At 26.8% G+C, this 17,711-nt stretch overlaps 2 protein-coding genes across 4 annotated transcripts; both read right to left on the bottom strand.

Annotated features, from left to right (window-relative positions):
* Window positions 1-3,710: 3,710 nt before the first annotated feature.
* On the bottom strand, window positions 3,711-11,329 carry LOC145840422 (uncharacterized). Of its 3 annotated transcripts, none has more exons than XM_082947679.1 (8): window positions 11,107-11,329; window positions 10,540-10,614; window positions 10,071-10,166; window positions 9,832-10,008; window positions 9,507-9,727; window positions 7,882-8,027; window positions 6,587-6,685; window positions 3,711-6,424 (listed from the first exon to the last, which is right to left on the bottom strand). In XM_082947679.1, the coding sequence occupies exons 1-8, from the start codon at window positions 11,144-11,146 to the stop codon at window positions 5,653-5,655; spliced, it is 1,626 nt and encodes a 541-aa protein (XP_082803805.1). In that variant the 5' UTR covers window positions 11,147-11,329; the 3' UTR covers window positions 3,711-5,652. The 3 variants fall into 3 exon arrangements, with proteins under 3 accessions (XP_082803805.1, XP_082803807.1, XP_082803804.1); XM_082947681.1 differs by having other exon boundaries at window positions 9,507-9,706; window positions 10,068-10,166; XM_082947678.1 differs by having other exon boundaries at window positions 10,068-10,166.
* A 68-nt stretch (window positions 11,330-11,397) lies between these two features.
* On the bottom strand, window positions 11,398-13,260 carry LOC145840248 (transcription factor E2F5-like). Its single transcript, XM_082947439.1, has one exon. It carries the CDS (start codon window positions 13,232-13,234, stop codon window positions 12,383-12,385), a length of 852 nt encoding a protein of 283 aa, XP_082803565.1. The 5' UTR covers window positions 13,235-13,260; the 3' UTR covers window positions 11,398-12,382.
* Window positions 13,261-17,711: the final 4,451 nt, after the last annotated feature.

Raw genomic sequence — 17,711 nt, forward strand, 5'->3', positions numbered from 1 at the left:
AAAAAAAAGATCTTATGCATTTTTAATGGTAGTTTTGAAACTTATACTAGATATGATGGAAAAATTTAGGAAATTTAAGGGGTGTGAAAGGGGGAGCCACAATGCCATAATTTGAAAAAAAGGTTTTAGGCCTTTTTAATGGTAGTTTTTTGAAAAATCTTGTTGGAAGACCCATAGCTTTTTTAATTCCTTTAATGGAGGCGTTTTGAAAAAAAGCTTGGGAAACTCTGATGTAAATGATGCAATACTATATTCCAAGAAACATATTTAAAGATTTTAATGTATTAACTCAAAATACTAATAATAGTTATTGGAAAACAATTATTAAAAAAAAATATTCAGTATAAAAAAATGCTTACTTTAAAATGTACTCCCTAACTCAGCTTTAAGTTTCATATTTTTAAAATCAAACAAACGCTTTAAAAATAAAATTGCGATTAACTATAAACTTTTGGTAGAAAGCAGGAAGTACGTGTGGAGTTGGGCTTTGGAGCAGTTAAAATCAACATAAAATAACAAATGAAAAAGATAAAAAATTTAAATGCTTTAGTTTTTGAAGTTGCCTTCATATAAAACTTCAATTTAGAATATGACCTCTTTGATCAAAAATCAAAAACTGTTCTATAAAATTATGTGCTTTACAGTAGAAATGAAAAATGACGATGCAAAATTTCGATAAAATTTTTTGCATAGATTTAGAATGCGCCATAGTACATACACTATGACAGAACAACATTAAGAAACTACACACACTTTAAGCTAATGTAAAACATAAAAATATTCTTAATACTAAAAATATTTCATTCTGTAAAATATTATATAAACTTTTATATAAACAAAATATCCTAAATAAAAACAAGAATAAGTATTCAGAAATAGTTAAAAACATATTAATTATTAATGATAAAGCAAAAGAGTTCACTCATGAAGAAGAAAAAGTGTTCCAAACAGTATTTTTTAAATTAATTTGAAAACTAAAACAGCATTGTGATTTGACACACTCAAGCTAGTTAAATATTTTTTTAAAATCTAGACTAGTTTCTATGACTTTTAAATCTTTTTACTTTCTTTAGTTTTTAATGTTATTGTGTCTTCTTATTTTTATAACAATTTTTCAATTATGCAAACCTACAGTCTTCTTGTCAGAGCGTAATACGACTAAGAATGTAGTACTGAATAGTATTCCACTTACATTTTTGTTAAATTTTTGTTACCTAAAAACAATTTTTGCTGTTACTTTATGAATGCTTAAAAAACTTTGATAACGTGAAAATAAATTTTGAATACTACGTTGATAAACTTTTATAACTAGTTGTGTATAAACTTTAGAAATAGTTAGGTTTATAGATGAACAATAAAATATGCTCTTGCCAATTATATTTTTTTTTGCCTTAAAACTATTTTTGTTGTTATATCATACATACTAAACGCATTAACTTGAAATGTAATTAACATAAATTAAAGATTGTTATTAGTTAGTATAATAATAACAAATTATACAGTATCCTTTCTTTATTACACTAACACATGTTTCTGTGTGTTAACGGATTAACACACTTCAACGGAGCTATGAAATCAAGGAAGTACACTTATTCATAGCTCCGTTGAAATATTATTCATAGCTCCATTGAAGTGTGTAAACCGTTGATACACAAAAACATGTGTTAGTGTAATAAAGAAAGGATACTGTATAATTTGTTATATATTCAATTGGACTTGTATTTTTGAATAGTTATTAGTTAGTATAAAAATTTTCATACCTATAAATTTCTTTTTCAACCGTTTATTATCAACAAAACAAATAATAAATTAAAATAGTAATAAACCGAACTTTATATAACAATAATAATATATAGTTTAAATAGTTCGGTTTATTACTATTTCAAATTATTATTACAATTTTTAATTTATAGTGCCTGTAAAGTTCGTAAAAATGTAACATAAGTATTAAATTTGTACTTAAGTTTTGTTTTTATTAAACCACAAGTTTTTAAATCATAAGTTCAAAACTTTGGTTTTAATTTTGTTTTACTTAATACTTTTACATAACTTTCATTTATTTTGTTCAAATTTTTTTTTCTGATTTATACAACAACTGATGATCTCCTATACCCCAATATAGGAGTGAAACATTGTTTCGTTGATAATAGACTGTAAAAATAAAAGATATATAAGAATCACCTTAAAGCTAAATAACTCGGGAACTTTGAATTTTTGATTTAAAACAAGTTGCAATAGTTTAACTACGAATATAGTAATTTTGAAAATAATTTGATATTTAGTTTAAACGATTCAGTCTTATTCTGAAAATTATAATTTTGCCACACACTAAACAAAGATATCAAGAGTCGCCACTCGTAGAAAGACGTTTAGAATATTATAATGAATAAAACTGTTGGTGATCTTAGATAAACGACATTTTTGTAACCATTTAAATTTACAACAGCCTAAGAATAACTTTTTATTAAAGCTTAAGTTTATTTCTAAACATTTTAAAAACAGCTGTAAAACAAATAACTTCAACTCATTCTAATATAAAATTTTTGCTCATCCGATCTACTGCAATAAGTGTTTTCAACAGATCAGAACAATTGATTATGCTTAATTTAACAAAGGTTATATATAAATTTTCATTATTTAACCTTATGTATGAACAGTTCTTTTATTGGAAAACATTTATCTCTTCCTGACTTAAAAAACAAATGGACCTCATAATTTCATTATAAAAAATTAAGTTTAAAAATTCAATCAAGTTAACTGTTTTTACTTGATAAAGATTACTAAAACGTAGTAAAAATTTTTTAAGAATTAAAAATAATTTATATATCTTTTCAATTAAATACTTTATATTCTTGTTTGCACTTTTAATATAGAATTTTTTGAAATTATAAGTTTAATCCCAAGAACTTAATAGCTATTTTTTGAATTCATAACTCAGTAATAGGGTGAACTTTTAACAACCAAGCGATCCTTTATACCTCTATTTTTTTCTTTACACAAGTAAACATTTAATAAGAGCTTATGTAAGCTGCTGCTTGATTTCGTTCTGAGGGAGTTACGAAAAAGAGTTATACTGTCGCGAATAAGTATAAAAAGCCAAGCACCGCTAGAGATGCGCGTATTTCCATTATTAAGTGTATTTTGCACGCTTTCACCGTACTTTAAAGAGTTCGATGGAACTCGAAAACACTCGGTTTCCGTCTTCTCAACTTATATTGTTTGGTCAAGGCAACTTATAGTCATTATACGTGAAGTCATTGATTCCTAGAGTATGAACATTGATTACTTAACGATCTATCGGGAAGCGAGATTTTAATGTAATAAAAGTTTCGAGGTGCAGTAATATATAGTTTGCAGAGTAACTATGAATTAAGTCTTAAAAAAATATCAAAATCAATAAAGTTTACTTTAACTCCTTAATAAAGGGTTGATTGTACTTATCTCCTTCATTTGACTACTTAGAATTTTGAAAAAAAAATGTTACGAATTTTGTTTACAGCTAAGTTATATTAAAATAAAAATTTACTAATTAAATCAAACAACCTACATTCAGATAAAAATTTATGTTACGACATTTAGATGCAAATATAAAAGTTCAAAATAAAAAACATTAAGTTGTTTTCTAGTAAACAAAAAACACTGACTTTAAAACTTTAAGTGAGATTGAATTTTTTTATTTTGAAAGATACCAATAAATTTAGAAAACGTCTGTAAACAAATCAACTAAAAAATAATACAATACAAAACGTTTGCGAGAAACGATACAGTTTTTAATACAAGAAAGTTTACAATAAAATATTAATCTATTTAGTTTCTCAAAACCAAGTAAAACAGGTTATAGTACAACTTAATAAAGCAGCAACACTTTTATCGACATAATAAAACAAAGGAATATCAGTCCTAAAAACTTAATCAAACTAGTAAATGTTAAACTAAAACGAATTTAGATGAAAAGTTTTCGTTTAAGACTAACAGCAACATGTTTACTTTCGAAAGTTTTAATTTTATTAAAAATTCAGAATGATACAAAAAATTTGTAATAAAAAAATACTTTAGTCTTTAATAACTAAACAACCGTTGAAAAAAAACTATATAACTATTTTTTTAAATATTATTATTACTCCACAAACTGTAAGTGGAACCGTTCTACAATCTGTTTATCTACTAGTATGAATGAAAGCACTTTAACACTATAGTGGGTGCACAACAAATGATGGTGTGGTAATTAAAACTTCGACATTTTTATTTCTGAGTTATTATGAACTATCTTTACTAATAAATACTTATCACTATCATAAACTTTTTAATTAGAACTTATGATACTTAATGAATTCAATTTTATTTTAAGATATGGCTATTAAAACTTTATAACAGTTTTAAATGTCATGTTATCATACAAACACAACGTTATCAACTTTGACTGAACGTAAAACCTTTTTTAAATGATATCCAATCAATTTTTTTGCAAAAATTAAAACTAGCTCTTATATGAAAGCTTTAAATATGAACGGTAAGTTGGTTTTTGTAGTATATATATTTTCCTTAAAAATTTGGAGATACAGCAAAATTTTTTAAGACCTTTTTATACAAGTACATGCAGGGTAATTTAAAAAAATATTAACTAGTAAACAAATTTATAGAAATGTTAATATTGTCTTGTAAATGATCTTTTGCTGTAGAAATTGGTGAGATATGATTTTTATAAGATCTATCTTTTCTGTCTTAAACTTGTAATTTAGATAGATTTAGAATAGTACTTTATACTAGTGTTCAGTGGATTAGAACTAATATCCTAACTTTAACTGAACACTAGATGAAGAGTAAATTATTCTAATTTATAGTACCACAAAACAGTTTATATTAACTGACGCAAGTCAACATGTTTCTGAGACAAGCAAAATATCTGAGCATTTTTTACAAAACATTGCTGTGGTAGGCTATTTCGTGAGAAATAGCACAAAATTTATTACAAACAATACCGACCACAGATATACAGGATTCTACTTTGAAGTACTAAAATTCATCGTTTGATAATTTGAGTTATAATACTAATTTAAATTATATATATTATTACATAGAATATACTTTTATCGAAACATTTCTAAAATTTATTTCTTGAAAACTTAAGGCTTTTAGAGTTAATCATGAGCGAGTTTGTAAACAGCCTTGTTTTTGAAAAACTTAATTCTTTTGGACAGACTTAAACTTAAGGATACGCTTAGAAAAAAGACGACTTAGAAATCTTTGAAACCAAATGTTTAAAAATGATCTACTTTGTAACACAAAAAAAGATCAAACACTCACATTGTACCGATAGTAATAAATTGATTGAACAAAAACTAAAATAGCGTCGTATAGATGTTAAACAAAAAAAGACGGAACTAAAGTAATAATTGAAACAAATCATTTAAATCTGACATAATTATATATAAAATAAATGTAAAATACAAGATTTAACTATCAATAACTAATTTTCAAATTGCAACTCTTTGTTTAAATCAATCATGATATCAAATTTATAATTTTACCGTAAAACATATCTTTTCTCAGATATTTTACAAATATCTTCACTGTTTAAAAATAAATTTTAAACTACATGTTTAGCCTTATAAACAATTCTAAAGCTCGATCAACACGAAAATCTTTAACAACTCACTGCAAGTTGGACAGCGCGCAAGGGCACATATGGCTTTGGTAGTCAACAGTCCGCTGAAACCACATGCCGCACGCGGGGCACATTGACGAAAACGCGGGTCGCTGACTTCCGTGCATCATCGGGTCGGCGATGTTCACTTGAAAGGCGGGGTGGTTGATGGATATTGCAGAGGTCGGGTCGAAAGTTCCGCCGGCGATCTGGTGCATGGCCATTGTGGAAGGAGTCGGGCAATGGAGCTGAAAAGGCAACTGCTGCATTTGCTGCGTCGTCTGCTGCACGTTTTTGTTCAAAGTCATCGAAGATTTGTCTTTGCTGACGGGTGCGAGCCGTTCCATTGGAGAGGTTTCTAGAGTGCAGCTGACGCTACTTTTCTCAAAAGGTACGTTTTGAAGCTTTACGGCGTCCTTGTTTTGCTGTGCTTTGTTGACGGTTTTGGCCTTACTTTTTTGCTGACCAGCCGCAGATAAGGCAGAAGACGCGCGGGCTGCAAGTGAGCCAGGGCACCTGTGCTTCTTACGGTAATCATCGAGTTTGAACTTTTTTCCACAGTACTGGCACTCAAACGGTCGCTCGTTAGAATGAGTCCTGGAATGCCGCACGAAATGCGAGTGGCGATTTGTTGAATAGCCACACTGCTCGCATGTGTGCCGTTTCAACGTCGACGTGTTGCTTTGATTTAACTTGTTGTTGATTGGTTGAGAAATGTTTTGGATTGCCCCTATGGGTAGGTTGCTTTGTGGCACCATAGTTGGTTGCTTTGTGTGTATGCTGTTATATAAAAATACAATCAACACTATTTAATGATGAAAAATAGCACAGTACTGAAATATAAATTTAAGTTTGCAAAATTGAAACTTTATAATTAAATTCAAGCACAGTTTACGTTGACAATCTAATAATTAGTTTTCAAACATATATTCTTAAACTTACTTAGTGATTTCGTGATTGTTGTTAGAAGTTTTTATTCCATTTAAGAGATATTGCTGTCTTATTTCTTCAGCTGTAAAACCATGTCTTGTCAAGTGCCTCCTTGTAAACCAATAACCAAGTTTAGTTAAGTTCTTACCAGTATGGGTTTAAAACATAGTAAATCATATCTATATACTTACGTATATTTTTAAAGGTTTTCAATGAATTTTTTACCATAAAAGTTTCGAATAAGAGTTTAAGCTAATCTATCTTTTTTAATGCATACGCTTATAGTAGAAATCATCCGTCACTTACAACAATAACTATTTTTAGTTTCTAATTATCAGAAAACTTTTACAGGTTTAAAATCTGTTGAGTTGCTTACTAAGAATTAGATTATCGGAAATAGACATTTTACAAAATATTAACGTTTGTGACATTAAAGGGATGCTCAAGTTTTATAAATAAAAAGTATGGCGGGCTAAAACACTTTTTTATAAACAAATCTTAATTTTTACATAATTAATTAAGCTACCAGCTACTTTATACCGCTTGCCAAAATTCGAAGTAACTTTAGAGATATAAGCAATCAAAGTAAGAGAGTTCATTTTCTTTATGGAAGGCGCAAACTACAAAAGCAAAAATATTCTATTTTACTAAAAAACTATCTCCTCCTTCAGTTTTTGAGCATTTTTTTCAAACTCTCTTATAGTAATTTTTAATAAATTTTAAACAACTTTTAAACAACAAACATAACTTTTAGTTATTTTTAATAAACAAAATAAAACAACTTTTTTTTTTCAATTTTGGTCATTTTAATTTTTTTAAATTCATTTCCTACAAGTTGTTTGTAATATTGAAAACAACATTTTCTAAAAACTTGAAATAAATTTCATTAAAAATAAGGAGAAAACATATTTTTAGTGAATATTTAAGAACTCATAGAAAATCATCATTAAAACTTTTTGATTCCATAAGGTTGCATCGAATTTTATTTACATAACTGGTGATATCTCAAAACTTAACCGAATTTGTTTTTATTCTATAAAAAGTATCTTAGATTATATACTCTAAGCTTTGAAAAAAAAGCTAATGTTAATTTTTGAAAAAAAAATGTTGGAATCTTGGGAAAAATGGCCCTCCGTGCAATTTAGTCCCCACTTGCAATTTTGACCCGTTCCCCTTTAAAAGAGTTGTGTTAGTAATATTCTAGTAAAATAAACTATTATCTAATATTTAAACATTTTTTTGTTGGATACGTGATACAAACTAAACAAATGAAAAATATACTAGAATAATTTTAAATTTTATTTAACCTGAAGTGATCAGATCTCCCAGTGCAATAGCCACACCTACAACACTTGAAAGGTTTTACTTCTGAATGCACAAGTAAATGACGTTTAAAATGGTCGCTTCGGTTAGTGCAATAATCACATTTATCACACTTGTACTTTACTATCCCCTGTAATATTTACTAGATATTTTACGTACATCTTATTTCGTTGTATAATATTTGAAAGCTTTCATAGACTTTTGAAACTGTTACTGTTATTACAAAATAAATTAATTACGTTACTTAATATTCAGTGCTATAGACTAGACCTTAAACTTAGGATGACGATAGTGTACTTTTACTAATTAAGAAAATTTAACAACATAATTTGAACATCTATTAAACAGAGATATAAAGAAAGTAGTGTTAAATTCTAGTGATTCAAAAAAGCAAAGCCCGCGGGAACATTAAAACAACAAATTTTATACGTAACGACGTTTCGCTGCCCATAGAAAGTGAACATAACAGCTCTACATAGTCTGTGAAGACTAACGCGTATTACAAAAAGTATACAAACTTGTATAAACTGTATTTATGTATTACACATATTCACTATAAACATATAACTTATACAAATAAAGAAGGTATAAAAAAAATAGCTATAATAAGTCATTTTAATCAGTGGCTTTTACAATGTGCAGCTGTGCACAGTAGTGTACATAGAAGTTATTTTACTGAGTACTTTAATATTAAGTAACGTAAAAAAGTAGTTTTTATACAACGTCTGTTTATTTTTTGTACTATAGAAAGATAACAATAAAATAAATTAGCAGTTCTTAAAACATTTTTTATAAATTTAATCAATCCAAACATAAACAAAATAATATCTTTTTTCACAGTTTTATTCAAATATGTTTTATCAAGATAAAAAATGTATATAAAACAATGTTATTTATTTAAACAAAAACAACTATTATTCAATTAGTTTAAACATTTAAATGCATATTTTCATAGCAAGTAAAGTTTTATTGGAAATTTTAATTAAGTTTATAAAAAATAAACATTTTTAAGTATTAACTAAAATAAATAAATCTGGTTAGCCTAATAATTTTTATTTTGTTTAAGTAAGTAAAGCTATTTCCTGTTTTCTACTGTTTGATCTTATTATTAGCTTTAGCTTGTTTCTATTTTTAGTTATTGTTGTTTTATTTTTATTTCTTAGTTTTTTGAAGTATATATTTTGGTTATGGAGACAGGGTTGTTGTCTTTATTTTGTTTAGTTCTAATTTTTTATCATTAATTTTCTTGATTTTGTATTTTTCCAAGCTACATAAAATTACATGTTTTGTGATTCTTTATATTTGTTTTAGTTCTGCAGATTGTTTCTCATTTCAAATTATAGTTTTTGTTTGTGTCTTTTATCTGCCATATGTAATAGTTCAATGATATACCTTTTCAGTTTATTGTTGAAACTTGCCTTATGGTTCCGGTATCTACGTTTAAACGATGTATTTTTAAATGTTAAATGTTAGAACAGCTGATATATGTTAATTGAATAAAGAAAAATACTGCGCAATTTTTTTTTTCCAGCCAACTTGCTTGGTTAAAATCTGTATTAACAAACAAACCATTAGCTCGTAGGTTAGAATTTTTAAAATAAACACATACATTTAAATGATCCTGCAGGGTGTATTTAAACTTGGAAGAATTAGATTTTCTTTTTCTGCTTTGATTTATAGACTTATTAGAGTTCGATGAAACAGTATCACCAGACGTATTGGGAGCTGATGACGAGGAGCTTGATGCGAGAACGGAACTTTTTAAGTGACTTGATGCTGATGAAGTTGTAGCTTCACTTTGATCTTTTGCTGTCACATTGGTGTTGTTGTCTATTATTATTAATATTATTATGAATATTAAATAAAAAATTAAGTTCTAAGTTACTTTTTATTCTAACCCAACACAACAGTAATATAAATAAAATAAAACTTACACGTTCCGTTTTGGATATTTGAAGTTTTGTACCAATGTTGTAAATTTATTTGTGACTGACTAACACTGTCACTGTTTACCATATTCTCATTCGACAAGTTTGTTTTATTTTCATGATGATGTTGAGTTACGAAACTGGGAAGAGTGTTTATACTAGCAGGATTTGCAAATGCTGCAGCTGTTAAACATAAAATACATAGTTAAAGTAATAAAATTGTAAATGAACATAAAACCAACTACCACTGTAAAAGTTAGTCATTTTGTTAGGAAAAACCATTGTAGGGGAAGCATGGGAATCAATTGGCAAAGCAAGTGAAACGTGCCATCTTGATGTCTCTAAACGTAAAATGTTTCATTATTAAATGCAAGTATACCTGAAATTTGTACTTACAACACAACTAGTGTCAAATAGGGTTTAATTAATTTCACATTTTAATTAACTTCATATAATTAATTTGTATAGAGTAATTTTTGGTGCTTACATGTGCAACAAACTTTAATAAACACTGGTGTAAATTTGTCACAAAAGATAATGTTAGACATAAATAAATCAATAAATTAAAGAAACATAATATATACAAATTAAAACTATATAATTTATAGTTTTTATATTACAAAATATGCAAACTATATAGAAGGATTTTGACAATAAAAGTTAATTCAGTTCAATAATAAGCAATAATATATTAATAGTTGATGAGTACTAAACCTTGAAAGCCATTTTGTGGAATATGGACAGAACAACTAGTTATTGGAGTTGTAGGCTGTTGTATGACTTCTTTCACTGAATAAAAGATAGTTTCATGCAAAAAAATGGTGATAACTTTACTATAAGTTATAATTCCACAGGAAAGAGCTCCACTAAAAAGGAGCAAATAAACATTAATGAGACAATTTCAAATTCAAAGTTTTTTATTCAACACAAGACTTTTATGCGTTATGCAATGATCACGAACTAAAAAACTCTTAAAGAGTTCGTGATCATTGCATAACGCATAAAAGTCTGTGTTGAAAAAAAAAACTTTTAATTTGAAATTGTCTCATTAACAAAAAAAAAACCAAATTATTCAAATAAGTACTTACCATAATGAAAGTGCACGATTGCATATTAAATATTTCAAAATGTTTATTTATAATTTACGTTAAGTTAAATAAATTGTATGATACTATAATATATATTTCATAATTTTAACATGCACTTATACAAAAAACAAATAATAGTAGTTAATCTATATGTTTAAAAAAAAAAATAAATCATCAAACATAAAAAAACTACTTGAAGCATCACCCTTGAGATTGTTCTCATAAGTAGGCATGTTGACAACTTCTTAGCTGAAATTCAAACAACTCCTATGTTTTAAACTAGTAGCGTTGATAACTTGTTTAATTTACGTTTTAATAACATAGAAATTAATTCATTGTTATACTCACTTCAGAAACAATTGATATTTTACTATACAAAATAGTTCATAAAACCAAAAAGATTTAATGAATTTACTTAAAATTATCTACAAAGATTATTTATAAAACTTTTTAAGTAACCTTTGCATTTTCATCAGTAGTTAATTTAAAAAATTTCCTACTAAAACCTACAACTAATAAGCTTTAAAATTCTTACAATATATTTAAACATTATTCTCAATTAAAAATTATGCATAAAAAAAAAAGTTTAATGGTCAGTTTGAACCGATAGAAATAGCTTACATAAGCAGATTTGCCACGCTTTAGAAAGAAAAAGAAAAACCAGAAATTATAGTTTCAGCTTGAAATAAAAGTTTGTTAGTAGTAACCCCTAGGTGGAAAATCTAGTTGGTAGTTTAGAAAAAAAAATTGGTAATAATAAAAATATATATCATGTTATGTCAAAACTTTGCAAAAATTAAAAGAAACCTAAATACATTTAAAAAAAACAGAACTTTCAAAGGAAATCTTTTTTGTCTAAACCAGTTTAATCCTGTTTTAATTTTTATTTTACATACAGTTTTAATGGTACATTTAAAAACAGGTTTAAGTTTATTACTATTCTACAAAACCTACCACACTTATTTAAATTCAACTTTCAAATTATCAATAAAGCTATACAACTATATGATATAAACTTATTAATTAGTGTGACAAAATACTGATGTAAGAAAAATATACATTTAATAAGTAACTCAAAACCTTTATAGCAATTTTTATAACTTTATCAATTAACTTTCAAAGTGTATTTAAGAACTTGATTGAATATTTACTTCAACTAGTACTAAGTTCACATTTTAAAAATTACTAAAAGCAAAAACCTCAACTTGTAAAAATAATTTGAAACAAAGAATATATTGAAAGACTATAAAAGCTTTTTTTTTCTTTTTTTACCTACTATAAGTATAACTACTATACATTTTCTTTTAAAGATTACTTGATTTTAAGAAGCTTTTAGAAATACTAGTACACTTATTTTAATATTTTGAAGAAAATAAAACAAAAAAGTAATACTAAATCAATACTGTTTTTTTATTTATTCATAGTTATTTTTATGTTAAATTAAGACATTTTTGGAAGTTAAGATAAAACTACAACTGTATATCAAACAGGTCACAAGCTCCTTCCGTTGTGTCTAAGTTAAAACAGTAATCCTGCTCAGGACGATAAGGTGACAAGTTGAGTAATGGTCTCAAGGTTTCACATGTTATGTCATAAAAACTGTTTTCATTCATCTCAGCAGATTTAGAAGCCAGCATGAAGTCTCTACTTACATTGTTACCTATATTTTGTATTTCAAAATCACCTGATGGAAAATTTCCAGGTGCAGGCGGTACAGGTACAACTACTGGAGAACGAGAAGAAGACGAATCCTTGTTGAGTAAAATAACATCAATTTGCCCATTCATTGATTTTAAATGTAGCTGGTATTTTCTATTTGGATCTGACGGAACCTGTAATTGTGTTCCACACGGTGCTTTAATTGCCAACAAAGCATTACCTGGAAATGACTGAACAAGATCTCTGTGAGTTATGTATGACATTCTTGTGTTGTCTTGGTCATCTGTTACATTACGTATACTTTGTATAGTCCATTGTTTAAGCCTGTCAAGTTCAGCTTCTTCTTCCTCTAATCTTTCAATTTCTTTTTTTAGGTCATCTATTTTGCTGTTTATATCAATGTTGTCACATTCAGGACCTGCTCCTTTCCACTGTATAGTATTTTTAGTTCTTTTTTCAATTAAACCTATACCTTCTAAAACATTTGTAATATCGTATATTCTTCTTTTCTGTCTTACATGTAAATGATCAGCTGCCATTTTTAGATCAAGAACTCCATCTTGAGCACTTTTAAGTAAACCAACAAATTTAGTAGTTAAAAGCCCAAGTGATTTTTCATGTCTACTACTAGATGTTACTGGCTCTGGTGTTGGTGCTGACATAGTTTTAAAAGTTTGTTTTTAAATAATTTGTTATACTGCAAAAGTTAAGTAAATACTAAACTATTAAGTTTTTAAGTTTTTTAAAGGTTATGATCTTAACATACAAAAAAAAAAACAAAAGTAAAAACTGGTTTAAAATCTGCTCTATATAAGTAAAATAATAATGTTCTTTACAGAAGATAAATTATTAAAAAACATAAACAAAAAAACAAAAAGAAAAAAAGGGTTACTGACCTAGGGTAAGGGGCAACAGTGATAGCAAAAATAAAAATAAATAAACAACTAATAAAAATTATAATAACAAAAAAAAATTTTTTTTTAAATGTTACCAACCAAGGGTAAAAATTTAGAAAAAAATTAAATTAAAAAAAAATTAAAAATTTTTCATTTAAATACTAGTATAAGACTTCAGATAAAAGTCCAAAAATAATAGGAAGATAGATTTTTAGTGAAATAGTGTTTTCTATTGTTTTAGTTTGCACATTCTAAAAAAAACCTACTGAACTCACAACTTTGATCCCTTGTACCTCAAAAACTACTATGAATTTCTTTACCAGTAAAAAATTAAGTGTATATAGCTAAGATAAAATAATAAAAAATGAGATCATTTTGTAACAAACAAGGTAGACCCCCTATACCCTAAACCAGGGTTTCCCAAACTCATTTACTAAATTGCCCCCTTTTGAGAAATTTGAAAAATAATCGCCCCCCACGATTTTACAAAGTAGTTTTCTCTTGAGTACAAACTTTCGAGCCAAAAAAGTATGTGTATCAATGTAGCACGTAGTGAAAATGAAAATAGACCAACTTTAACTACGTTTTTTTCTACTTGTACTTCAATATTTTTTTATAACTTTTTTTTATAGTGATCTACAAACATTAGAGATTAGAAAAAAACCTAATTTAATCATTGGAATCGTTTCAAACAAATACTTTAATCATTATGCTATAAAAACTTTTAATGTAATGTAAAACGACAATTATAAACTACAAAATTAATCAGGTTAAAATAAAATTATTAACAGATTTAAAACATAAACCAATTAATAAATACAGTAGACTTCAGCTTGAGTTTGCACTTTGAACAAAATCAAAAAGTGCAAACTCAATAATTATTACCATTTTTTTTTACAAAATGATGAATTTAAATATGTTATATGCAATAACGTTATGAATAAACATGAAATTGACTAAAACATAAAACAAACATTCATTAAAAAAAATATCTATATAAGCTATTAAATATTATGTATTTTTTGTTTTATTAATACTTAATTAGTAATAAACTTTATTTAAGTCAAACTTAAGAAAATATAAATTTGCACTTTTTTTTGGGTAAAAAGTGCGAACTCAAGAGGAAGTCTACCGTAATTAATATTTATGAGACATTATGCAAACCTGTTGTAGAATAAATAATTTAATAAAATTTTTATTATAAAAAGACTACTTGAATACAGTACAAACCAGGTTAAAATAGAAGTATTTTAAAAGATCAAATAAAATAAAATAAACTTTCATAAAATAATGTCTGCTACTGAAGTCTAATATAATGTGAAGGATGAGGTTCATGACTGCTTGCAAGTTTCTCTAATCTGATTCTTAATCAGTAAAATAAAGCCTCCTTTACAAATATCTAGATTAGATCTTTTGCTCAAGATGTTGATAACTGAACTGAAACCTTTTTCAACAACAAAGCTAGAAGGAAAAAACTATAAACAACAATCTAAATTCCTCTCAAATGATTGGATACTTTTGCCTTAGTTTTTGTTGAGTCCAAAAGCTTCTTTCAAATTGTTCTTTGGAAAAGTTAATTTAAATTCATGGCCAGTTTGTAAGTCTAAGAAGGTTTCCTGTAAGTCGTTTACTTCAAAAAGATATGCCTCGAAGGGGTCCATATTTTTATCTATATGATAGCTTTTTTGTGTCAAACCAAAATTTTACTACTTTATATGTTCAAATCGTTAAAAGTTCTAGATTTTTAAGGTTTGTTTTTTCCTAAGTTGTCAAATTCCAGGTTTTTCTAGTTAAATTGGCAACTCTGTTTAGTTTTATTTCTTAGTCTAACTTAGTGACTTTTCAAAAAACAATTGGAAATATCATGAAGTGATAGTTAATAATAGATAACATATATTTTTACAAACCATTTATGATCCCAAATAACATATATGTCAGGTTATAAGCTGGCGAGAGGGGTTCCGATTGTCTATGATCTATGTAATTGTTAAATAATAAAATATATGAATGAAAATATGTAATTACTTGAAAGTAGGAGTCATAAGTACTTGAATTTTTTCTCTATATTTTACATGAACAAAATAAACTTTTTTGTTTAAGTTTTACCTCAGGGTCAAATATTAAATAGCAAGCTAAAATTAGTAAAATAGCAAGATAAAAAGTAAAAATTTTATGACATCTCAAAATTTTAAAATCGCCCCTTTTTCGCCCACTTACTAGTTATCGCCCACCCTTTCGCCCCCAGGGGGGCGATATCGCCCACTTTGGGAAACCCTGCCCTAAACAGTATGCTAAATATGTTAATAGTTGATAAAATTAAACTTAAAAAGTAAAAAAAATATTCTAAATACTGGCTGTTTATAATTCAGGGGTGCCACTCTTTGAGGTATAAAAGCAGACCTGAGTGACCAAAAACTAGCTTGAGATTATGGGAAATTAGAAGTAAAAACAAATTTAGTCAATAAACTAAAACAAGTTAGTTTTAATCAATCTGAAATACTGTTGTGCTATTTAAGCTATATCAGTCAGACTTAGAGGCATTTAAAAACCAGGATAAAAGAACATTTACCAGCTTGTGTGTTGAAATTCATTAAAAAAGTACCTGAAATTAAGACAACGGCAACCAAAAACGCAGCTAAAAGATCTTCAGTTCTAGAACATCTAATAAATAATAGAGATTGTGCTAGAAAATATGACATATCAAGATTTAAAATATTCCATCATTGCATGAGTGTATTTGATCTTGTGAAGTTGGAGGCTATCTCTATAGTTCTAGAGAAACCAGAATTCTGCAAACAAAAGGTGTTTGATTACATAGTGTCTTTATTAAGTTAAATTACCCATTTTGTTTCTGTTAGTAGTATTTGACTTTAATTTATTATTACTTTACACTGATTATTTATTGCACTAATCTGAAATAGCTTAAAAATAAAAACAGAAGCACCTGAAAGGGACAATTACATAAAGAAAAGTAAAGTAAAAAAACAATCTGACAATTATAAAAACTATTACAACTAGCCTGAGTTTTGCAAAAAATAAAATTAAACAAGCTTTATTCAACAAGAGTTTTTTTTTTAGTTTCAAACTAGCCTAAGGGTGTAGCAACCCTGATAAGTGAAAGAAATTTCACCAAAAATTTGTTTGAATTATCTGTTTTGTGTAGGATTGCAACTTAAGTTTTTTAAGTAAAATTAAAATAAGATATTTGGTTGCTACCTCAAGAAGTTTTCACTCTTTAAATGCAAAATAAAAACAGCTAAATGTGTTATAAAAGTTTTTGTTTTATTAAGCACAAATACTTAAACACTAATAGTTTAAATTCGTTCCAGGTGGCCAGCAGTTTTTTAGAAATTTATAACCTTTTTCTAAGCTTTTCTTAAATACCGTGTTCTTGTTCTTTTTTAGTAGAAAATTAAACTTAATGTAAAAAATAAGTCAATAGTATAAAATTACAAAAAAGAAACTGTAAAGCTACTTAAAATGTGTTTTATAATCTTAAACTATATAAACTATTCATTGTGTTTAAAAAAAGTTTCTTAATTTTCTATACTTTTTGATTACATAAATATAAAAAGTTCAAATTTCAAACATTTTCCAAATCTTTGCTCAAAATTTCAGGTTTTTCAAAAAGTATCAAATTCTATGTTTCTAGTTTCAATGGCCATCTTGAGTTAGTGGCTAGTCAAGTAAATTATTTTTCATTTATTCTTCTACTAGGATAAAATACTGTTATAAAATTGTGAAATACTGTCTTTTAGTCATGTTTTTGTTGAAACCTTTCTAGTTGCAATAACTTTTGGCTTATTGTAATAATCCTAAATACCACTAATGAAAAAAAAAAAACAATTGAAGAAAACTTGGCATTTTAAATTTTAAGAGAAAATAAACACAAATTCTTTATAAATGTGGCTTGAAATTTGGTTAAAAAAGGCTGAATCTACTTTAAGTTAAAAAAAGACTAGCCTGAGTTAGTGAAAACAAAAAATATATATTAACCTTTATAAAAGTGGCTACATAAAACAGAAAACCAGATTTGTATTTATGAACTATATTCATTTTTACACAAATTTATATCATTATAAAATCAAAATATTTAAGAGGGTTGAACAAAATTTTTCTTATATAGCATGTCAAACTATGTCAGTATTTTGTTGTGAACTTTTTGGTCAGTTAAGGTAAAATTAAAAGTATTAAGTTAAGTGCTTTAGGTATATCAAAATGATTTTTTGTTGAGTAAATTAGG

Source organism: Thalia democratica, chromosome 7 (assembly GCF_965202585.1).
Source record: "Thalia democratica chromosome 7, ktThaDemo2.hap1.1, whole genome shotgun sequence".
Classification (NCBI taxonomy): domain Eukaryota; kingdom Metazoa; phylum Chordata; class Thaliacea; order Salpida; family Salpidae; genus Thalia; species Thalia democratica.

Excerpts from the sequence above, each read along its gene's own strand:
- LOC145840422 (XM_082947678.1), bottom strand. The coding sequence starts at position 11,146 with ATGCCTACTTATGAGAACAATCTCAAGGGTGATGCTTCAA. Across the intron at positions 10,167-10,539 it reads TCCACAAAATGGCTTTCAAG|AGACATCAAGATGGCACGTT; the intron begins GTTTAGTACTCA and ends TTTTACGTTTAG. Across the intron at positions 6,425-6,586 it reads AACAATCACGAAATCACTAA|CATACACACAAAGCAACCAA; the intron begins GTAAGTTTAAGA and ends TTTATATAACAG.
- LOC145840248 (XM_082947439.1), bottom strand. The coding sequence starts at position 13,234 with ATGTCAGCACCAACACCAGAGCCAGTAACATCTAGTAGTAGACATGAA.